The sequence below is a fragment of the Cyclopterus lumpus genome, chromosome 17 (genome assembly GCF_009769545.1).
Source record: "Cyclopterus lumpus isolate fCycLum1 chromosome 17, fCycLum1.pri, whole genome shotgun sequence".
NCBI lineage: Eukaryota > Metazoa > Chordata > Actinopteri > Perciformes > Cyclopteridae > Cyclopterus > Cyclopterus lumpus.
The window spans coordinates 13,157,471-13,178,427 of record NC_046982.1 but is presented as its reverse complement, the minus strand read 5'-3'; the positions used below and the strand labels follow the sequence as shown (position 1 = coordinate 13,178,427).

At 41.7% G+C, this 20,957-nt stretch overlaps 1 protein-coding gene across 5 annotated transcripts in view; it reads left to right on the top strand.

The window, feature by feature from the left end:
* Nucleotides 1-20,957, top strand: part of LOC117745969 (receptor-type tyrosine-protein phosphatase F) — a 153,182-nt gene that overhangs the window by 50,071 nt on the left and 82,154 nt on the right. For all 5 annotated transcript variants that reach the window (XM_034554668.1, XM_034554665.1, XM_034554667.1 and 2 more), the window contains 3 exons: nucleotides 2,756-2,929; nucleotides 13,212-13,357; nucleotides 14,271-14,412. In XM_034554668.1, coding sequence (XP_034410559.1) covers nucleotides 2,830-2,929; nucleotides 13,212-13,357; nucleotides 14,271-14,412 — 388 coding nt within the window. In that variant the 5' untranslated portion in view covers nucleotides 2,756-2,829. The remainder of the gene's footprint in view (nucleotides 1-2,755; nucleotides 2,930-13,211; nucleotides 13,358-14,270; nucleotides 14,413-20,957) is intronic.

Sequence of the window (20,957 nt, the reverse complement as noted above, 5' to 3'; positions counted from 1 at the left end):
TGGTGCCCTGTCCCTCTCGCAGTAGCACTGGCGCCACAGCACAAATGCACATTGTGGCAAGTGTTCTGCCATAGTATTTGCGTGCAGCTGGGAGGCACCAAGCTGCACTGGGATAAATAAGCAGCTATATAAATAAAGAATAAACCTCGCTCTAGGAATTTGTCTCATTGAAGATGAAAAGCATCTGCCTCTCCCTGGCATCTGCTGTAAAAGATATCCCTCCACCGCCAAGGGTTTGGAGCACGGCGAGTAGCCAACTCTATCAGACTCACTCACTCTCCCTCCCCACCGACATGAACCAACGCAACGCTGGCGTACATGAAAATTAGTATCAAAACAAATTTGTCAGCCAACAAACTTGATGTGAGTTACACTCATTTTGCAAAGCTAACTTGAGGTATTAAGTTACAATAGAAATGAGGCCTAGATGTCTTTAATCCTGGTTGCAGAGTGGGGGTTGGGATCCAGCTCTTTGGCACAGTGAGCAGTTGTATTTCTTTTTCCTCTCCAGACTGTCACAACTTAACACACCAACAACGAGCTGCATGTTTTCTCATTAGCAGTGAAGGTGAAGATGCAAGGGATTCTCTTTTTTTCCAGTGGTGTTAAATTATTGTGTATTACTTGTGGGTATTTCTCATAAATCGACATACAGGGAGAAGCATAATACAGCTTGATACAATCACAGCTTGAACTTCCACTGACGATAGATGGTGTTGGCTGAACACAGTGTTTGAAAATTCCTCGGATGCAAAGTGTGTTGCATCAGAAATCAGTTAAATAGACATGAATGCCCAGAGGCACATTCCTATGAGTGATAAACAGTGATGAAAAGCTGGACGTCAATGATACCTGTCTGCAACCGTGCCCAGGTGAGGCCCCTGCACTCCCGCATAGCATTCCTTCACATCATTGTACTTCGCCAGGTCTGTCTATTCCTTCGACAAGTGACGTCGCAAAAAGAAAAGGAACCCATTGACATGTAGCTTTCCTAAGATCTCTGCCTAGCAGTGTTTGGTTTGGTTTTACAAAGAGGGTGGTCAAAGTGTTGCCCGATGTGTGCGTTTCCACACTCATAGCCACGGGAGTAATGGCCTGCTCAACACCTCCCCAGGCTTAAGAATCTAAAGTTTTTTTCACCACAAGATACCCATTGTGTACCTGACACTCAAACTTATTTAGCTGAAATGAATGGCCATCTAGCAAGCCTCTGGATATTCCACATTGTGAGCGCCTCTCTCTTTTCAGAAATATCAGCAATCAGTATTGTTCAGTTGCCAATATAAACTCGACAGTGAGACTGAGCCGACCAGCTGAAATAGGCCCCTTGTAAAAGCTTTACACAGAATCATTTTCAAGGAGCCCTTGAAGACAAAAGTAGGCTTACTTTAAAACTTTAAACACTTTTCTCATTTTAGTTAATTTTTCTGAAGTCTTCTGGAGATACTGCTTTAATTCCATCAAAAGAGAGATATCTATCCTTACCATATTATAGTCTGCGTTATGATTACTCATCACAGATGGCCATGGGCAAGAGTGTAGGGATAAGAAATGTAGTTAGCTCAATTTATGGGGATCCACAGTTACTTTGTTTATAATAGCATTAGACATTGAAACTGTAGGCTATAACCAACTTAGGTCATACATCCAAATCTTATCAGCTCATATCAAGTCATTTCCTACACATAATCTAATCCTAAAAAGAAAAATAATCAATGCTGTTGCAGTTTAATTTGAGGGATTGCCTTTGTTTTTGTGTCTCCACCCACTACTGAAGGCAGTGGTTCTCAAACTGTTTCTGTCACGCCCCACTTCGGAGGAAGGAAAATGCTCATGCGCAAGCGTGACCTGTTAACGGTGTCACGTAAACATGTACACGAAGGTACAGGCATTTCACCATGCATTTATTAATGACTTTTATGTCCATGTACTTTGAACTTGTGTAATATGTGAAATTCTCAATAAAGGTGTTTCTGCATTTCCTCCTGCGCCCCACATGTAATACCGCTGCGCTCCACTAGAGGCGCGCACCCCACAGTTTAAGATCCACTGACTTAAGGCAATGGAGCAATGCTTTCTGTTTTATTGCTTTGTTAATTTGTGGTACACCTGCTGCTGTTTCGTTGACCAACCATGTCCCCTTAGGGTGGGTTGTATGTAAATGTTTATGTATGTGTATACGTGTTGTCATATTATGAGATCATTGCACTTAGTGTGATTTGAACCCATCTGGAAGACACAGTTTTCAATTTCTTGATGGGGAACATTAAGTGGGAGTTAGCCCTCAGGGAGTACTGTTCAGGAGGTCCTCTGGGTTTTAACTGATCCCCATTGTGAGAGGATAGCTGAGGAGCTTAATACTGAGCTCTGTCCTCCTCTTTTGTTCCTGCTCTTTCTTCCCATGATTTCTCTTTGTTGCACTGTACTGCATTTGTTTCATAACCCTTCTGCTGATGTAGTTTGCGTGTTACATCTGCTTCACTTGTATTTTCATCTGCCCCGAGCAGGATTTTGTTGTGGGTATTGGGTGCCTCGTTGATCGCGACCAAAGATCTTGTTGTTGTCTTACAAGCATAGGGTTAGGGCTTTCTTACAAATACGCAACATTTCCAACTCCTTCGGTTCTGCTCTGTGACTGGCTTTTGATATCTCTGCTTTACTGTGCTATTATGCTCATTCAAATATATGCAAATATATAGTGGGTTTGAATACTAATGTTTCTGTGCTCCTGTTCTGCATGTGTTTTCTCTCCCAGGTGTTAGTCTTTGATCCTGTCAGAGTGGGACGTGTCTAGCAGGGGACTGAGGAGGGAGCAGTGCCAACTTGAACATGGGGCTTAATCGTCACCTGGCAGTGCCCCTCCTGCCCAGAGAGGCGTTGCCATTCCTGCTTCTACTCAGCTGCATGGTGTTCTCCTCGCAGGCAGACAGTAAGTAACCTCACTCACCTGTGAAGACCTGCCTTGCTTCCTGCACAATCGGATTATATTTTAAGCTTTACAAGTATTTTGACAGTTAGAGCATTTAAGGCCCTCATTTGCTCCATGCAATGGGAAAAATCAAACACAATGGGAGGGTAAAAAGCACTTTCTTTTAGACTACTTTCCAGTTTATTAGATTACCTTGTGATCAGTTGAACAAATTCAGCGCTTTTGTCGATGTTCTCCTCGTTTAAAGAGACTTGCTGTATTATGTTGTGTTGAATTTAACCCAGCATATTGTTGCACATTAATTAACTGGAGGGCCATTCACAGAGAACACAATTTCATGCTGTGCAGTGCATTTAAAATAGAATACAGATTCAATTTACATTTGGTGTCTTTTGTGGGTTCCGACAAACAGAAATAGCAGTGCGTCTAATGCATGTCCCGACGTATAGAGAGCTTTTGGCATTTGCGCACAGTGCACAAAGTGATGCTCCATCGGCCTCTGTGTCTGTCTGTCTGAATGACGGTTTTGACTGGACGAAGGCGCTCAGAAAGATGCGTCACTGCTCTGCCTTTGGGTCTTGGGAGCGGCCAAGAAGCACTGCCCTGCCGAAGACGAGGTCAGGGACAGATTTAATTCAGCACATGACTTCACCTATAGTGCTGTCACGGGGTCACTGTAATTCAATTATGCCCCAACTCCTCCCATTCCCCCAACTGAACACGCCAACGGCCCTGGGCTCTCATACAAAAGTCCAGTAGGATTTGTTTTTCTTTACCCGTTGCCTTGTCTCACTCAGCCCTGTCTTGTCATCTTTGTCTCTTGTGGTGTGGCTAGGGTTTTCCATTGTATCAGTGTGAACCTGACCTTGTAGAAAAGTTTTGCCCTCCTCTTTTTTTCTTTTTCTTGTGGTCTGGAAAGTCTTTGCTCAGCCGTAATGTGATCGGACCAAATCAAGTCAGACTTAATAGATGTGAACCACTGCACAGAATCCATCCCCAGATTTAAACACAATGAAATGTATTTGATCCCAGTCTAGTAGTGCTGTGTTTCCTATGCAACCAAACCAATTGCAATATGTTGCAATATGTCTGGTTCCTCCATGGTATCTTGATATAAAATAAAAATACTTGGAACAGTATACAGTTATTTTAAAGAATCATACACAGCTAGAAATAGCTGGCTAGCTTGTATTTTACTGTGTTCAATTTTGTGAATGATGGGTTAATTTGGACAATGTTCTACATTATCTTTACTTTTGTAAATACATCGTCTTTTTTGCTCTCTGTCACCATGAGAGCAAGATTGCACTAGTCTCAAATTAAGGTAATTATATAATTTACAGATAAAAAGCCAAAACCAAGCATTTTAATTAAGAGGCAAAGATACTCTCCTGTGACAAGCGAGCACAAGCTTTTTTATTGACGATACACCCAAACGCACAGAGAGAAATGAGGAACTTCCGAAAAGAGTTTCAGCTTAAAGGAAAGATAAAAACAGACCCATAGCCTCATAGACAAACTTGGCTCAGGTCCGAGGTTAACCTGTGGTTGTAGTTTAATGTAAGCACACACAGGGAAATGCCTAGACCTGCTATTACCCAGACTGTAGAGCAAACAGACATATAATTAAAATAAGACAGTTGGGGGGCAAAAATAACACCTACCACTAATGGCAGGGTTGGGTGCTTCAGATCCAGCCTGTAATTTTTATGCAACTTAATTATGTGAACTTGATAGTTCTGGTTTGGATTTCCTGTATTACAGGGCAGATACCAGACAGATATTATGGGCCTGGCGAGATTCTGATTACATGGGTTCAGTCTGGTGTCTTTGTCTCCTCCTTGAAAAAGTTCAGCAGGCAATGCAACCACAGGTAGCAAATGTGTGAGCAGTGTTAGTCCTTGTATACAAGCTATTGGTTATTCCATTCACAGTGCATTGTTTGTTGATTTAGGGTGGCTACATTTCAAAGGTTGTTGTTTTTATAATGTTTGTTTTATAATACTCAAGATTGTACAATTCATCATAATTTAGAATAAGTTCAAGAAATCCTCCACCAGCAATATCAATGTATTAGCCCTGAAACATCATTCATCTTCTATCGTCATTCAGTAGGCATGCAATACAGGGTGATTACTCCGAGTACTGATCGCAGACGTCTCATCGATCCCTGGGGAGCTCAGCCTAATCAACCACCTCTCTATACAGCCCCCTGGTACACACTAGGCCACTGGCCCACAAGGTCAGCCTCAAAGTCATACGTAGCCAGCAAATAAATGTAATGGTTATCTTTTTGTCGTGCTGTCATTGTGAGTTATTTCATTGGCATTAATAAGCTTTTGATGTAGGTGTCTCTTCTCTTGCCTCTCATGTTATAATCTTTGGTGGCTTTTAATGTGAGGCGTGGCAGGACCACCGAGGCCTTTGAATCCAAGCCAGCTCTTTTCACTCCCGTTGGCAGGAGGATTACAATGGGACCATAATTAACTTGAGGAGTTTTCACATCAAACCACATGCCACAACCTTTTAGTGTCTTATTTATGTCCTCCCACGTACCACCAATAGATTAATTGTAGTTTGTTATGTTTTTATTTTCAGCTATTATACAGGTAATACCCCAAAATAGCCAGGCATATCTTCAAAGGATAACCCACAAGACAAGCGCCATAGATGACAATTTATAAAGTTCCTACAATGGACTAATGTGATTGAAGTGCCAAAGTGGTTTGGAGAGGGGTGGCCAGATGGGGGGCTGGGCGGCTGGAAATTGGATTGTATTTTTTAGTGTCCATATGGTCACCCAGTTCAAAAACTGACAGGGATAGAAATTGATTCTTTTTTTAATTAAAAGTAACCATATCCACCTTGGAGAGCCACTTGGAGAGTAATGCAGTTAGCACACAGCTGTGGTCCACACACATCATACGGACACATTGAGAGAGGATACGGTGGAGGGAGAACTAAACAACAGAAAATGCACCCTAAGAAAGAAATGTGTGTGAAAAACACCTGCAAGATAAAGAACGCAATTTAGAGGTTGGGGAGATTTGATGGAAAGTTGTTTTCATAAGCCAGTGCAGCAATGTCAGAACGGATTGAGGAAAGGGTCATCGGGGGTTGATGATGTGAGATTAATAGTTTAATTAGACAGCTCAATAGTACAGCCAGAGGCAGTCACGCAAACCCACTGCCGTGTCCTGGATTTGGCAATGCCACAGGACGACAAGAACCGCCGGTGTCCTTCCGGAAAAGGACAGATGGAGAAAGACATGTAAACTCCTTCCTACTCCTTACCTACTTTGAATTGAAATGAATTGAATGAAAGAAATATTGTTCACTGTTGGAGCATCCTCCAAGATGTATAATGAAACTCAACCCAATCAGCCCATGGACATGTTGCAGCATAAAGCATGGGTGACAACTATTCCATGAGTAAATGGTCACCTTAGATTTTCAAAGATGCCAAATCATAATGGAAGCAACAAAGAGCTTGCTGGAGTAATGCCAGATTGTAATTGTTGTTCTATGTCCCCACAGTAACATAATTTAATTTCTCTCTCAATTTTGCCTAGTGGAGAGTTGAATTACTTAAGACCTCAGGGCCATGTGGGTGAGAATATGAGAACAATGGTAGGGGCTCTTTGTGGTCTCTGAGGGAGGGCTAATCTAGGGGAGGCAAATTAATGTGGTTAGTGGGGTTGCACAGGGGTGCATGGTGATGAGCTAACCCCAAAATGGGAGATACTAGGATCCATCTCAGCAGCGAGCCCCCCAACCCACCCCCTCCCGGGACCAGTTAACACACTTAACATTTTCTCCACACCGGTCTATTCATTTCAGAGTCCACGCCAAGGTGGCCATTGGACTTTACCAAGCTACATTAACAAAGCCCCCCCAATCGTTTGCCATGAATCTCCTTTCATATTCCCAAAGCAACTTTACACAGTAGTGTGGATTTCATTACAAAGATGTCATGCTATATGCTTTATTGCATATTCAAGCTGCATTCAAAATGTGCTTTTCCTTCTTTGTAATGTGTTACCCACCCACACATGCCTCCAAATGCAACAGTCAAGTCAGTCCTTCACAGTTTCCGAATGGAAAGACACTTAGTTTCATGACAGGGCAATTGACAATATTTCATCAAGTGAATAAAATAAACATCGGTGATGACGTAGCCTCAGGGCTGTGCAGATGAGCTGTGCAGTTCAGCCAAGACGTTAGCAGGCTTATCTTGTAACTTAGGGCCACATACTTCATTAAGATCCTGGTCATTGGAGACATGGAGGGATTTAGCATTTTACATTTGCATTGTCGACATTGTGTGGCCGACCATCCACTTATGGTCAGTCTCCAGCCAGCATGAAGTTATGGGTGTTAGGATTGAGAAGAGGTACTGTAAAACATCAAGTATAGTTTCCTCTCATTGTTTCCTTATGCAATAGTGCAGCAAAATGAGTGTAATCTTGTGAAAGTAGAACAAAGACATCGGTGTCTAGGTTAAAACTAAAAATCTTAGTTAATCATAAATCACGAGTCTCCCTGCATAAATAAAGTAAGCATTAAAAATAGCAACATTGCATGTATTTTTTAAATCAGCCTCTATTTTTCACTTCTCTACCATGATAATGAGCTAGACAGTTTTCGTGAGTTTTTATTCACGATTATCACATTAATTTAATCCAATATTGTTCCATCTCTAACCCCGGGTAATGAAATACTTCAGATTCTCAATTGTGTGATAACAAATAACACTCAACTCCTCACCTTTAATACTGAAGCATTTATTATTTTAAACAGCTGTTTTAAATGACCACTCCAGCCATTGGTCACCAAAGCACATTGTTGTTTTTCTTCTTCAAATGTCATATATTGACTGACAGATGAGAAGAGAGAAAGAGGGCAGACTTGAGCGTTGCCTCCCTCGTTCATAATCGGCTTGAGAAGATGAAAGCCATTACATTAATGTTGCCCACACTGGGAAGAGGGGAGTGAAGGGTAATTGCACTTAGAGTTCTTGTTCTTCTCCGCTGTCTTGAATAATTCACTGAAGGCTGGAAGGCCTAATAGAAAGCCCGCGGTTCACAAGGGTATTGAAAGTTTAATGTTTTTCTTTTCCCCCTTCTCTTCTATAGGTTTAGATATTTTGTCTTAAGTACAGTATCTCAGCAATGATGAATGGCGTAGCTCTTGCGATTTCACTGAAGTTCTGATAAAGCTTTAAAAGCTCCATCAATCTTCCGCCACTACGCTATCATCTTTCACTATGCTATCATTCTCCAAAAAGAAAAGAATATATCTTTTTTGGTTTCTTGGTTATGATGAGTGAATGCAGTGTGAACTGACTGTCAATGAGTGGGAGTGTATAGTGCAACAAAACTGGACTATCCAGAAAAGACCTGTTTAAACATGTGGGGAAATAGGAAACTCCACCCATACAGGTCCTAGTTTGAAACCAGGATGCTCTCGGTGTGAGGTGAAGATAGGGAATCATTGTGTCTCTAAAGGTTAATGCTCACGGTTTAGGCCTAATTATCTGAGCTAAAAACCTTTGTCTCACTCACCCTAATCGGTATGTTTGTCGAGTTTACCATGAGGGGAACTGTACGGTGTGATTGACACGGCAACAACAAGTGGAGGAGCTGGTGGACTGCTGTACTGTGCATTGCTATCTCTCTAATGTGAACTCAATTTGAGAGATTAGAGATTACATTTTAAATTGAGATAATAAAAAACCATCAAGCTGACCTTAGATACATCTACCAAGGGGAGGGTAACCCTGCTTCATATAATTCAGCCTGATGGTCCATAAACTTATCTCAAGTGCTGTGTACAAGGGTGTCATTGAGGGGGTGGGGGTTCTTGGTGTTCAACAGAAGTGCAGATAGCAAACATGTTGTGTATTAGTTTAAACAAACGGCCTGAAGTGCAGTTGACTTTATTGGGGTAAATAACTTGCAGGGGAGGCAGCTCTATATGGAATTAATTGCAAACAAGTAGCCTGCTAATGGCCCGAAAAGTGTTCCATTAATACAACCAGTACTGATGCCATCAGACAAATTTCCTAAGTATTTCCTCATGAAAATAATAACTTGCTAATTCATTATTAATAAGAATTAATGGTTTTCCCTCTGCTGCGTGTGTATCGATCCCTGATACTCTACACCACAGAGTAATTCTCATTGGGCACTCTGGCAGGCTTGGGAATACAGTAATTGTTAGCCACTCAAGTGCCATTTACGCAACTCTCCCTGCTGTCTCTGCATTTATTACAAGCTTTGCTCTGAAGCCCCTGACAAGAATAAAAGAGAACATTGTAAACCTGCTCAGGAAATAGACCATGCTTGGAATAGGTCATAACAGCAAAACACTATATGAAACAATATGTTTGTAAACCACTTTCTATTTTATTCAGTCTCTTAAACGCTCATCTTTCTTCTTGTGCTGAAATATGACCCATATTAGTTTATTCATCCAACCCAATGTATTGTGCTGTCCTTGAGAAAATTGTCTGCTGTACATGTACAGGTGTTCCTGATTACCCTTCCCAAAACCTTCAGATCTATCTCGAGAAAATGAAAACCCCTGTGGCAATACTTGAGTTTGGGAACCCCCATACCTTTTTATCCTCACAAATACTGCTGTAGGCATTTGGTTTCCTGAGAAGCTGTTGAATCCCCCTGCTCAGAGCAATCAGCCCTCAGTACTGTCTCAACCAGATATCTATGCAGTTACTGTCAATAGCCCTCACATTTACATTTCAAGCCAATCAAGCACAGATATGCATGGTTGTGATTCAAAGTGAGAATACAGCTGGTTTGTGTACACACTGCAGCACAATTGCTAAATGCTACAGTGTATTGCTAACAACTAGTGCAAGACTAAGCTCATTAGAAAAAATTAGGCATTTAAAGGGTTTGCATTAATTTCCCTAATATGATTTGTTTGATAATCAAGTATGTGTGTGTGGATGTGTGTTAGCATACAAGAAACACCTTATTAGTCCCACGAAATAAGGTTTATGCTTGTGTGGGCAGTTTTTTGCTTTGATTAACTTATTCCATTCATTAGTAGTAACATGAAAGCCTTTTTGCTCTACTAACAATGTTTTTTCCCACCACCACCAGCCATGCTGCTGTTGTGTACAGCGACCACTTTTTTATCTTTCTGATGCATTGATTTTTTAATTATAACTAAAATATTGAATGATTGAGTTGTAATCCAGATATATTAATCTGCTTTGATTTTTATAAGCAAGTTTAGGTGTTTACATGATAGCCTGAGTAATTAGAGCAGCGCATTAATCTTGTTAGCGCGAGAAAACTAAAAGTGGTAAATATGAAGTATTTATGAGTCGATAAGCTCAACCCTGAAATTCTGGCACCTTGCAACCAACACTGGGCCTGACAGTTGTGGCAGCACTTCCTACACATGCCAGTGAGAAGAGAGCATGAGCGTCAAGATAGGAGTTTTGAATGTGATGTATCAAAGCTTAGAAAAAGTGCAGTTTAAAGCTTCCAGTCACTGGCTGAGAGAAGGATTTGCATAGGTAGGTTTGTGTGTTTTCCACTTGGTCCCTGCCATTGTTCTCATGTGACAACTGGCTGACAGTCAGGAAAATGGGACACAGACAGAGAAAAAAAGGGTAGAGTCTGGATTTTGTCTCTTAGAAAAGAACTGACAAACCTAGCAGTTTGATATCCTCACCCGCCAGTAGTGGAGCTTAGTCCAAAATGAAATGCTGCTGTCCTTTTGAGAGTATTAGGACCACTGTTTAACCCTATCTGTAAGGCCGGGGTTTAGGGTCATCATAGACTTATTTGAGATGGAATGCTTGGTGAGATCTGGATTAATGATGGACAGCTTTGAATGTTCCATAGTTTCGCCTTTTAGTGAAAGGTTAACTATTGCAATTCAGGGGAAGTGTTTTTAAGAAGCTTAATACAGGAAAAGCCCAGCAAGGGACAGTTTTCCATTTTCTTCCACTTATCCCTAAAAATCCTTATGATTTCTCAGATCCAGTGGTTCCTCACTTAAATATTTGTGGCAATACATGAGCTTACATCCTTTTTAATTTTGGTGCATTTGCTGAGAACTGTTTAATGCGGCCTGATCCTCCATCTCAGCAACGACGTGGAAAGCCCTCCCAACTCAAATGGATGGTTATGGACGGATGTTAGCAGGAACTCTTGGAAGTCAGAATGGTGATAATCAGGTCTTGAGGATTCCAACTTGCCACACAAGCACTCACAGATGCATGCTCAGGCATTCACTCTTAAAGGCTTATCAGATTGGAATCATTAGCACAACTCTGCTGGTGCTGTCTGCGTGTGTCCCAGCCACATTTTGACGCTATTGAAAATGGTTTAGTACCGCGCTGTTGCAGTCTAAGTCTTGTCCCTGGGAGGACCAAATTACCATTCAAATGTCAGGTGGGTTTAGCTACTATGATGTGGTCACAGGTCACAAATGGATGTATGCTTGCATTAGATTACGGTGTATAGCCAAGCACGCATAACTGCCTACTCACCCACTACAGCACACTTCATTCAGCCTATCAGTATTATGTAAAATGCTGTGGATTTTATTGTGTTTTGGTCATTGTTAGGCTTATCAGGATTGTTATCTTTAATCTCTTTTGCTAATGTGTCAGTGATTAGCTTTAAAAAAAACTTGTCATAAAATGTATTGTTTCAAGAGCAAATAACATCAGAGAGATTCCTGCAATTTACTTTTAAAAGCAGTGAAGAGACAGTTTCTCTCTGTGCATTCCAATGTGAATTGTAGAGAGCAGATTTAAGGTATTGACTTCTGTTTGACTGATATATATAAATGTCTTCTAGTGCAACGGCACTGCCGTTATCTCCCTTAGGCCATCTTAAATCCCTTGTGACACCCAACCTTGTCAGATAGTACACACATTAAGACAGCTGCTAGTACCTCATCCATCTGCATTGTAAAATCGTCTCACATCAATGTGTTGTGTGTGTGCCCGCACACATGCACTCTACACTCTGCCTGCATGCTTTCGGTATATACTTTATTGTATACAGCTGTATTACTTGAAGCAAGCTCGACAGACGCCACCAGTTCTCTCTCTCTGGCCAAGTCAGGGCAGAGGTTGACAATACAACAGATGCCCTGGAGAATATGCTCACTGAAGGCCATATCCATATCAGAAAGATTCAATGTTATGTTTATGTTATGTGCTCCCGCCTCCACTTCTCTTAGAACACATAAAACCGAAAGGAATGGTGGAAGCCACTGCTGGATATTCCCCAGCGTGTGCTGAGAGGGAGAAGGCTGCCGTCTCCTCTGTGTATACAGCATTATAATTCACCCCATTGTGCGTGTCTCCACTGGGCGGTCTGCTCGTCACCACTGCGGTTTAGGTGTTCCTCACCTTCCTCTTTAATGACCCTGGAGATGAAATGCGAGCTGATGCAGCTGGTAATGAGGACAGGCTCTTATTATGCACGTCTGAGGCCGCGAATAAACCATAAAGCATGGCAGCAATAGCGTGGAGCTAAGGTGCGCTCTTTGTAGCATCATGTCAACTTCGACAGGCTGTCTGTCGCTGACACACACACTCCATTGTCCTGCGCACAATGACGTTGGGTGCGGTGCTTGGGATAAAACACCCTGAAGGCAAACAGGGGAAGTCAATAGGTGTTCACCAAGGTAGTCGACCGTGTTGTTGTAAACACATGTTATATAGTAAGTCACACTGAGGTTTCAGAATCACAACATAGTAGTAGCCTGGTTTGGATTTTAAGACATGCCAACATGCCTCATAAAACCCAAATAGTTTGAATTCTAAAAAAAACGGATTAACTCCCATAGTGTCTTATTTACCTCTTCTTTCTCTCTGTTTGTGTAGAAGAAGAAGAGTTTTTCTGCTTATCTTGTTTTATCCATCGGGTTTAATGCAATCCCTCGTGTTCAACTTCATTGTTTTTGGTTGACACACTTTGCATTTTTCACTGGCGTGTCGAAGCAGAGGTGAGAAACTGAACATGATAGCGTGACAGGCAGGCACACAAAGACTGGATGTTTCTCCCGTGACTGAGCTGCAGGGTTTCTGTCGTTTTAGCCGTTGTGTGGAGAAAATGATACCCATAAATAAGCATACTTTTCACATGGAAATATGACTGGCACTAACATCACCTTTATTTCTCCCCCTCCCTTCTGCTTCTCCCTTACCTCTCTCTCTCTTACCCTCCCTCTTTTTTTTGGGATCACTTTCCGACTCTCTCTACCCTCTTTGCTCCGGCTTCCTCAGCCCTGCCAAGTTTCGTCAAATCCCCAGAGGACCAGACGGGCATCTCGGGAGGAGTTGCGTCGTTTGTGTGCCAGGCCACCGGGGAGCCCAAACCCAGAATCACCTGGATGAAGAAAGGCAAGAAAGTCAGCTCCCAGCGCTTTGAGGTGAGCACTCATGCGTGACTCTCAGATCCTTCAACACTCACACACACACCTACACACACGTCTACGCACACAAATACATCATCAGGCACAAACATAACTTGATAATAATAATTTAACGTGACAAAACATTACAGGCGTGGGCTTTAGACTGCCTTTCCAAACCTCTCTCATTAACACAGACACACCCACACACGCACGCACACCCACAGCGTTTACACAAAGCACACACTCGCACTGCACACACAATCAATTGCCCTATTATTGAGCATCACACCAACTCTTCTCTTCACCAAGCGAGACCAGACAGGCCTCCCCTCTCTTTAATCTCCTTCCATCCATGATTTATATAGTCTTCTTCATCTCTTTCAGTCCTTTTACACCCTCATCCTTCCCCTCCTGTTCCTCAGCTCCACCACTGCTAGCCTTACACCCCCTTGATGTATTACTTGATGTATTTCCCTCCCTCTCTTGAACCCATGTGAACAGAAGGAAGTGTCTTAGGTGGGAACTCACACTGTTTCTGACCAGTTTTTCCTCTGTAGCATAATGGAGTTGTTGGAGCTCGGGGTGCTATTGCACTCCTGGTTGGTCTTCCTTGATATGAAACCTGTTGTGGTGCTGCTGTACACCACAGTGTATTATCTTTTAATAATATCATTCCCTCTCAACATCATAGTGGATTTTCATTTGTATTTAAGAAGAAAGTTTGGCTTTTGTTCTTGTGAGAAAAGACATACTCTACTTCTGGAAAGTCTAGATTTTGATAGAAGTCTACAATCTGATAATGCTGCAAAAGTGGCAAATGTTAAATGTTATCTTCTCTCACATCAGAAAAACCAAACACGTCCAAACAAATGTTATATAAATATATAAAAATAAAGTTCCTGCCCTTTTGCTTTGCTCTGGCTCTCAGGTGATTGAGTTTGATGACGGCTCGGGCTCCGTACTGCGGATCCAGCCACTGCGCACACACAGAGACGAAGCCATTTACGAGTGCACAGCCACCAACAGTGATGGCGAGATCAGCACCAGTGCCAAGCTTACAGTGCTTGAAGGTAAGATAAGTCTTTTTTTTTTGCTTGCGTTCTTTCTCCATCTAACTTTTTGCTCTAACTCTTTTCTCTCACCCATCCTCCCCTTTCTGCTGCTTCTGCTAGTTTTTAATGCTTTCATCCCAAAGCAAATATGAGTGTTTACTTTAATAATTCATACATAAACGTTTGGAAACGCAAATTCCTAGTATTGGTGTCATGGAGGAGCAGATCTATCTTAATGTAAAAACTCCACATGGTCCGAAAAAAATGCAAGGAATGCGTTTTTAAATCAAATGCCATACAGTTCAGCAATTCAGCAATTGTGTGACCTTGAATCTAGTTATACCACCATTTATTGGCAACAATACCATATTAAATTTGTCTCCTCATCTCAATGAGTTACTCAGTCAAAATACAGCAAAGTAAATCGCCTCATTATAAGCCTTATCGTAAAAAAAAGAATTGGCTAAAACACATGACTTGTAGGTGTGTACATGTCAGTGTTTCCCTGCTTAGAACAATGCTCCACTTGAAGACATAACATGTTTTAGCTTGTTTACTGCATGCCTACAGGCTACTTTGACCTCCATGGACCTCTTTCCCCTCCCCGCCCACAGAGTTATGGATGTGATTTATGTGAACAGAGGTTCTGCACCTCTCCCTTCACAGTCTTCCATATCACTGAGCTGTGAGCGTGAATTTCCTCCTTAATTGATTGTAATTTTGTCATGTGGGTGCTAGACACAGTAGGAGTTGATTTTATTAGAAACTTTCTCAAGAAGAAAAGCTCCAGAGCTCGCCAGCAGGAAGATTAAGGCCGTTCATAGCCATTACACTGGCATTAAAGCAGACCCCCTCTTATTCAAACACAGCCTTTCCATCCCCCGTTTGAATCCCATCTTCCCTTTTTTTCTCTGTCCACGCTGATTTGATGATATCATCGGCTGTGCTTGCGTAATCTTCCCGAAGGGACTTTTCTCCTCCGCAAAGAAAGTGTTTCTTTTGACTTCCCTTTTGCGCTGTATCGTGAGGAATACTGCACAAACAAACTGCACCAACATGTCATGAATGAAATGAGATTATGAGGGGGCACAGAAAGGCGGCAACAGTCTTACTCAACGTTGAGCAACAGTTCTCACCAGCAGATGTGCATTGCATGAAGTCATCTCCTCTCTGTGATGAGTATTTTTAGCTGTCAAGTACGATTCACACACATAGCATGTGATGGATGCTTTTATCTATTGGGCTTTACTAGTACCATCGCAGCATCACCGACAGTGTGTGTTTTCAAAAATGATTTGATGCGTTATATTTTTATAATGCTTACTTTTTCTTTTTTTAAACACACCAAACTACAGCTACATTAATCAATATTATTTTTGCTAATAATAAACCGAGTGACAACATAAGAAAGAATTTGCCATTTGAATTTTGCCATTTGAACATCAACTCCTGAATGTGCACCTGTACACAGAGGCGAGCCACTGTAAGCTCGTTTGGTCTGAGGAACCAGAGCAACGCAGGTTCATAACAAACTGTGGACAGCTGCTCTCAGCCTACAAGCTCCAGCAAGCCGCTTCTACGCTGCATGTTCAGAGTGAAGTGGCAGACAGCCAAAGTAAACCAACGGCTGGTGAAACTGAAGCTTTCGGAGAACATTCAGCAAGGTGAAGAGAGACATCTATTTATTTCCAAACTAGGACTTTATTGGACGTTGCCAAGTTGTTTTGCATCTGCTGGAAGTAGCTGAAGCAATCTATTCCAAAACTGAGCTTATGTATTATAATTGCTTGTTGCTGTGATAATATAAAGTGTTTCCACATATATTCATACAGATTTTTCGTCTATAAATAATTGGAATTTGTGTAATGAGGTTTATCGGTTAGACATATATATATATATATATATATATATATATATATATATATATATATACATTATAGTTTAATTATGGATGTATTAAAATACATCAAATTACAAATGGAGGAAAATCTTTCATTGTAATAACAGAATGTATTCCTTAAATAAGTGGTTCTGCTTTTGTAAAATCCGTTGTAACCTCTCAAGAGTTCCTTGTTTTCACAAAGGCTGGTAGGGAACAGAGCCACACATTATATTTAATCAAAATAACCGCTCTGCTCATCCAGCACCCTGAGGATGTGCTCGACAACTCTGAGCCTGTTCATACATGCACACAAGCACAGAAACATACAGCCATACACACAGAATCATGCATATTCACTTACACAAGCACACTCGGTACAAAGACACACACTTGAGGAGCAATGTTGGCAGCTCGGGCAGCACCAAACAGACGGAGACTAATGATCCTCCTCCTTAATGGGGCGGTGGTAGCCTGGAGGTTGTAGAAGTTGGTGTCGTAAGAATGTTGCTGTTTTGAATCAGTTGATAACAATCTGGAGACAGCGACAAAGAAACCAGCTGAGCTTTTGTAAACGTTCAATGTTTTCATTCCAGTCATTGCGGTGCCCTTGAGCAAGGCACATAAGCAGTAAAACTGCCTGCTGACCTATAAGAGAGGAGTGTAGCTGTCCTGGGCAGCTCTCCGTGAAAACTGAAGTTCAACATTGCTTAAAAACATGTCAACCTGCCCTATATAAAGGTTGAAAACCGACTTCATAAGCATAAACGTCCTATTTTTGCCTTCCAAACGAAAAGCCTCACACTTTCCACATGACTTAAAGTTCATGTGACTTTGCATCTACATGAAGTTGTCATAATACATTGAGTACCCTCATCCAGAGAGGCAGTGAGAATGGTGAAGTCATTATACCGCTAAGTCGATCTGGATTATAGGTTTTAGCAGAGCAAAGGAAGGTTGAGCATTAATTATGATTCTTTCATATACTGGCTCTTTATTTTGTTATGCCAATCCTGCAAAATATGGATTATGACAGTCATAGCAGTGCAGCTTTACACATGCTTTCACTTTGCTCATAGGTAGGCTGTATTATTAAAATACCGCGGTTCAGAAGTGCATTATAGTGTCTGCATCACTTGCTTGGGATTTTTTTTAGCCGAATACAATAATATGTCAGTACTGCCAACTTCTTACTGAAGGTAACACCAGCAGTCTTTGCTTAGAAACACAAGTGCTGTGTTAGCTAATGTTTCACTCAACATTTTAAGTTGAATTCACTGGCAGTTAATTCACTTTCTGAGTCAGTGACTGGGTCAAAGGCTGTCAAATATTGACAAAGATGAATGTTACCGGTTGTATAGAAATTAAAATGCATGTCAAACTAGAGCTGTTTTTGGACTTCTGTCCACGGAGGATGTTATGTCTGGAGTCCAATGGCCCCTTTTATTGTTTCTTAACCTGAGCTGACGAGGGGAGTCGGGGTTGTGGCTGTATAGTTTAGCGTGCCACTCACCTGTTGAGAGTTGTCATACCATGTTTTCACACCAGAGCCGAGTTAGGCTTTAGCACTTTTGAGTCCCGAGTCACTCAGTAATTCTGTCACGCTGTAACAGCCCCGCTCTTTGTCCGTGGCGGTTCTCACGCCCCCGCCCGAGAGGTCACACCACTGAGACTTACACATGGGCCCAAAGTCAGCTCAGCCATCCTTCATCGTGTGTGTATGCGTGTCTGAGAGAGAGACACACACATACTGAGTTCTTTTATTGTTGTTACACTGTTACAAAGTCTGAGGAACCTTGGCTGTAATCATCTTTTTCTCAATGTGATTTTTTGAATAATGGCCTGCATGCACAATTACTTTACTAAAGTAGAATCCTGCCGAGACAGTGTGCACATTAGAGGGATCAAGCCACTCCATTATGTGCAGATCTGGCTTGTATGGATAAATAATAACAATGCAGACAATGTGGAGACAAGAGAGGGAGGTGTGTTCGAGAAATATTATCACTGTCAGTCTCTCAATCCCAATTCTCATCGCCGCTTTCATTTCGTTTTTTGCCTTATTGTAATGTATTTGTATCTCTGTTCTATCTCTCTCTTTCTCTCTCTCTCTCTCTCTCTCTCTCTCTCAGTATAATATAGTGGACAGTGTGGCTTTGACGTGGTGGGGTAGTATATAGAGATGACCAGAGGGAACAATGACTCATTACTTGGGTAACAATGCCGAATGTTTTGACCTTGAGCGCCCCTCTTGAATTGAACCGCCTCAGTAAATGTTCAGGTAAATGGTGCTTGTCTCTGTGATGTATGAAATAAACTACTGCCGGCCAGAAAAGACATCTCAGCTCCCAACATCAGTCTTAAATGCAGTGTGCTGCCACTTCTCCATGTCAAGGCAATATTTCATATTTTCATCGCTGTTAACATTTGATGAGCATGTAGAATGTAAAATGCAATGACTCAGATCACAAAATGACAAAGGTGGCGTCAAAGCCATGTCATAATGGATAAAACTGATGAGGCTCTGTGGGGCAATGAATACAGTGACTGTTTTCAAAATTGGAAGATTTTTCCAAAACCAGAGCCAAATTCTTGAGCAAAGTCCTTAAAGGTACATGTTTTTAATCAGCTTCTATCCACAACCAGGGGATTGCAACATTGGCAACTTAATAGTGCATATTTTACAAATGAAAAGAAATCAGCAATGTACTTGGTGAGGCTGTTAAACACAAACGTCCAACAGCAGCTCACATATCACAGAGAAAAAACGGTCAAAACATGAATGCTGCTCTTATTTCCGTGTATGGTGTGAGAATGAAATGGCTCGCAATGCTGTTTGTTCTGCATTAGTTCTGTATTTCCAAAACAAGCTTAAAGCTGGAACTCTTATCTCCAGCAAAAGTGGTTGTATTCATTTGTATTAATCAAATGTCCTATCAAGCCCTGGGAAAGGGGAAATCTTAACCCTTATCTGCTCACCCTCTAATTTTGAATAGTTCCAGCAAAATAAAAAAGTTAAAACCAGCATTAAAATGGCAAGCGGGTATCTGCAGAGCTGCGTGCAAGTCGAGAACAAGTGTGAGCAGAAATATAGTGTAGAAGTATATTCTGTGACTTTTCTGCTGTGCTGGAGAACACTCTCTTGGACCTGTCTCTGGAAAAAAAGGAACGTTATCTCACAGTACCAGATCAAAAGTCCCATCATTACCAGAAAACGCAGCTGTCAGAGCGAGAATTAGAAAGGTTGTCCTTCAGACCCGCTGCACACCTTCTTTTCTGAACACAAAATGTCGAGGAAATAAATGTCGAGGAAAGGTCAAATGAGAAATATGCAAGCGTTCAAAGCCTCTCCAGTGGAGAAAAAATAGCTGCTCGCTTCTGTTAAAACATGTCAAATATCTAACTCTGGAGCGATACAGTTCCTTGTAATATTAATAGAGCTCTGCCTAGTACATGTCATGCCTCTCTAATTTTAAGATTGGGAAAGAGGCCATAATTATACAGCAGTTTCTGCATGCAGTTCAAAACGTTTCAAACTGGAATTCAGTAGTGTCCCAGCTTTACTGTGTTGAATGTATTTAGAGGCCCTGTGTTTGGTGACAGTAAACAAATTACTGCCTCACTGGTTAGAAAGGCCTTTATTTGCTTGGCATGCATTATAGTCCCCTGTGCGGAGGCAAAAAATGACTGCGACACAATACCAGTAATAAATATCTCAGGAGCCAAGCAAGTGCGGACAACAAACCTGACTGGATAAACAGCATAGAAATCGCATTGCGCCTCTTCCCAGGCAAGATAAATACAGAAGCTATATCGGAATGATTTAATACCGAGCCCCGCTCCTCCGACAACTTAATCCTTTCCTTCTTGCAATCCAAATCATCCACAATGACCAAAATAAGGTCTGTTGTGTAACTGCTATTCACATTACTTTCTCGCTCTCTGATTCTCTTTTTGAATGCTGGTTTCAGTAATGTTTAATTAAGCTGCAGTTTTAATAGCTGTTGTTGAAGAAAGTAAGTGGTCAGTTCAGGTCTGCCCGTTCGTACTATCGGTTGTTGATGCAAATGATGCAAGGTGTGAAAGTTTGCATTTACTTTTCAAGTAGAACAGGTTTGACTTCTGTCTTTGGGGAAGGGCTGTTATTTGTCATAACATGCTGTTTGAATACAGAAGCACAAACTTGCACGCACTCAAAACCATTCAGGGACACACACGTACACACCGAACTACAGGTGTACCCCCCCTACTGTATTTCTGAGCTCCATTGTGTCAGTTTGTGTCACAGATTTAATTTCTCTCACCATCTGCTGGCTGGAGGCCCGGCGTCGTAGATCATATCCAGCCTGACAGATACAAACTGCATCTGTCTATGCATGCTTCTCCCAAGGACTCACACAATATGGCAGAATGGACTCACCCTCCTGGCCACCCAATCTGCATCCTCACATACTTACTTTCAAGGACTTGGGCATTTGAAGCGGGGACAGATAGCTTCTAAGGTTTCTTCAGGGCTCTATCCCTTGTATTGTAGCTCTCATTTACCACACCTGAGAATTAACAATACCACATACATGGACTTGTTTTCAGCCGTAAAAACCTAATGAATAATATTAAAATAAATTAAAAAACATTATTGCTGCTTGGCATTTTCTATTATTTAGGAGCTGGCCCGCCCAACGCT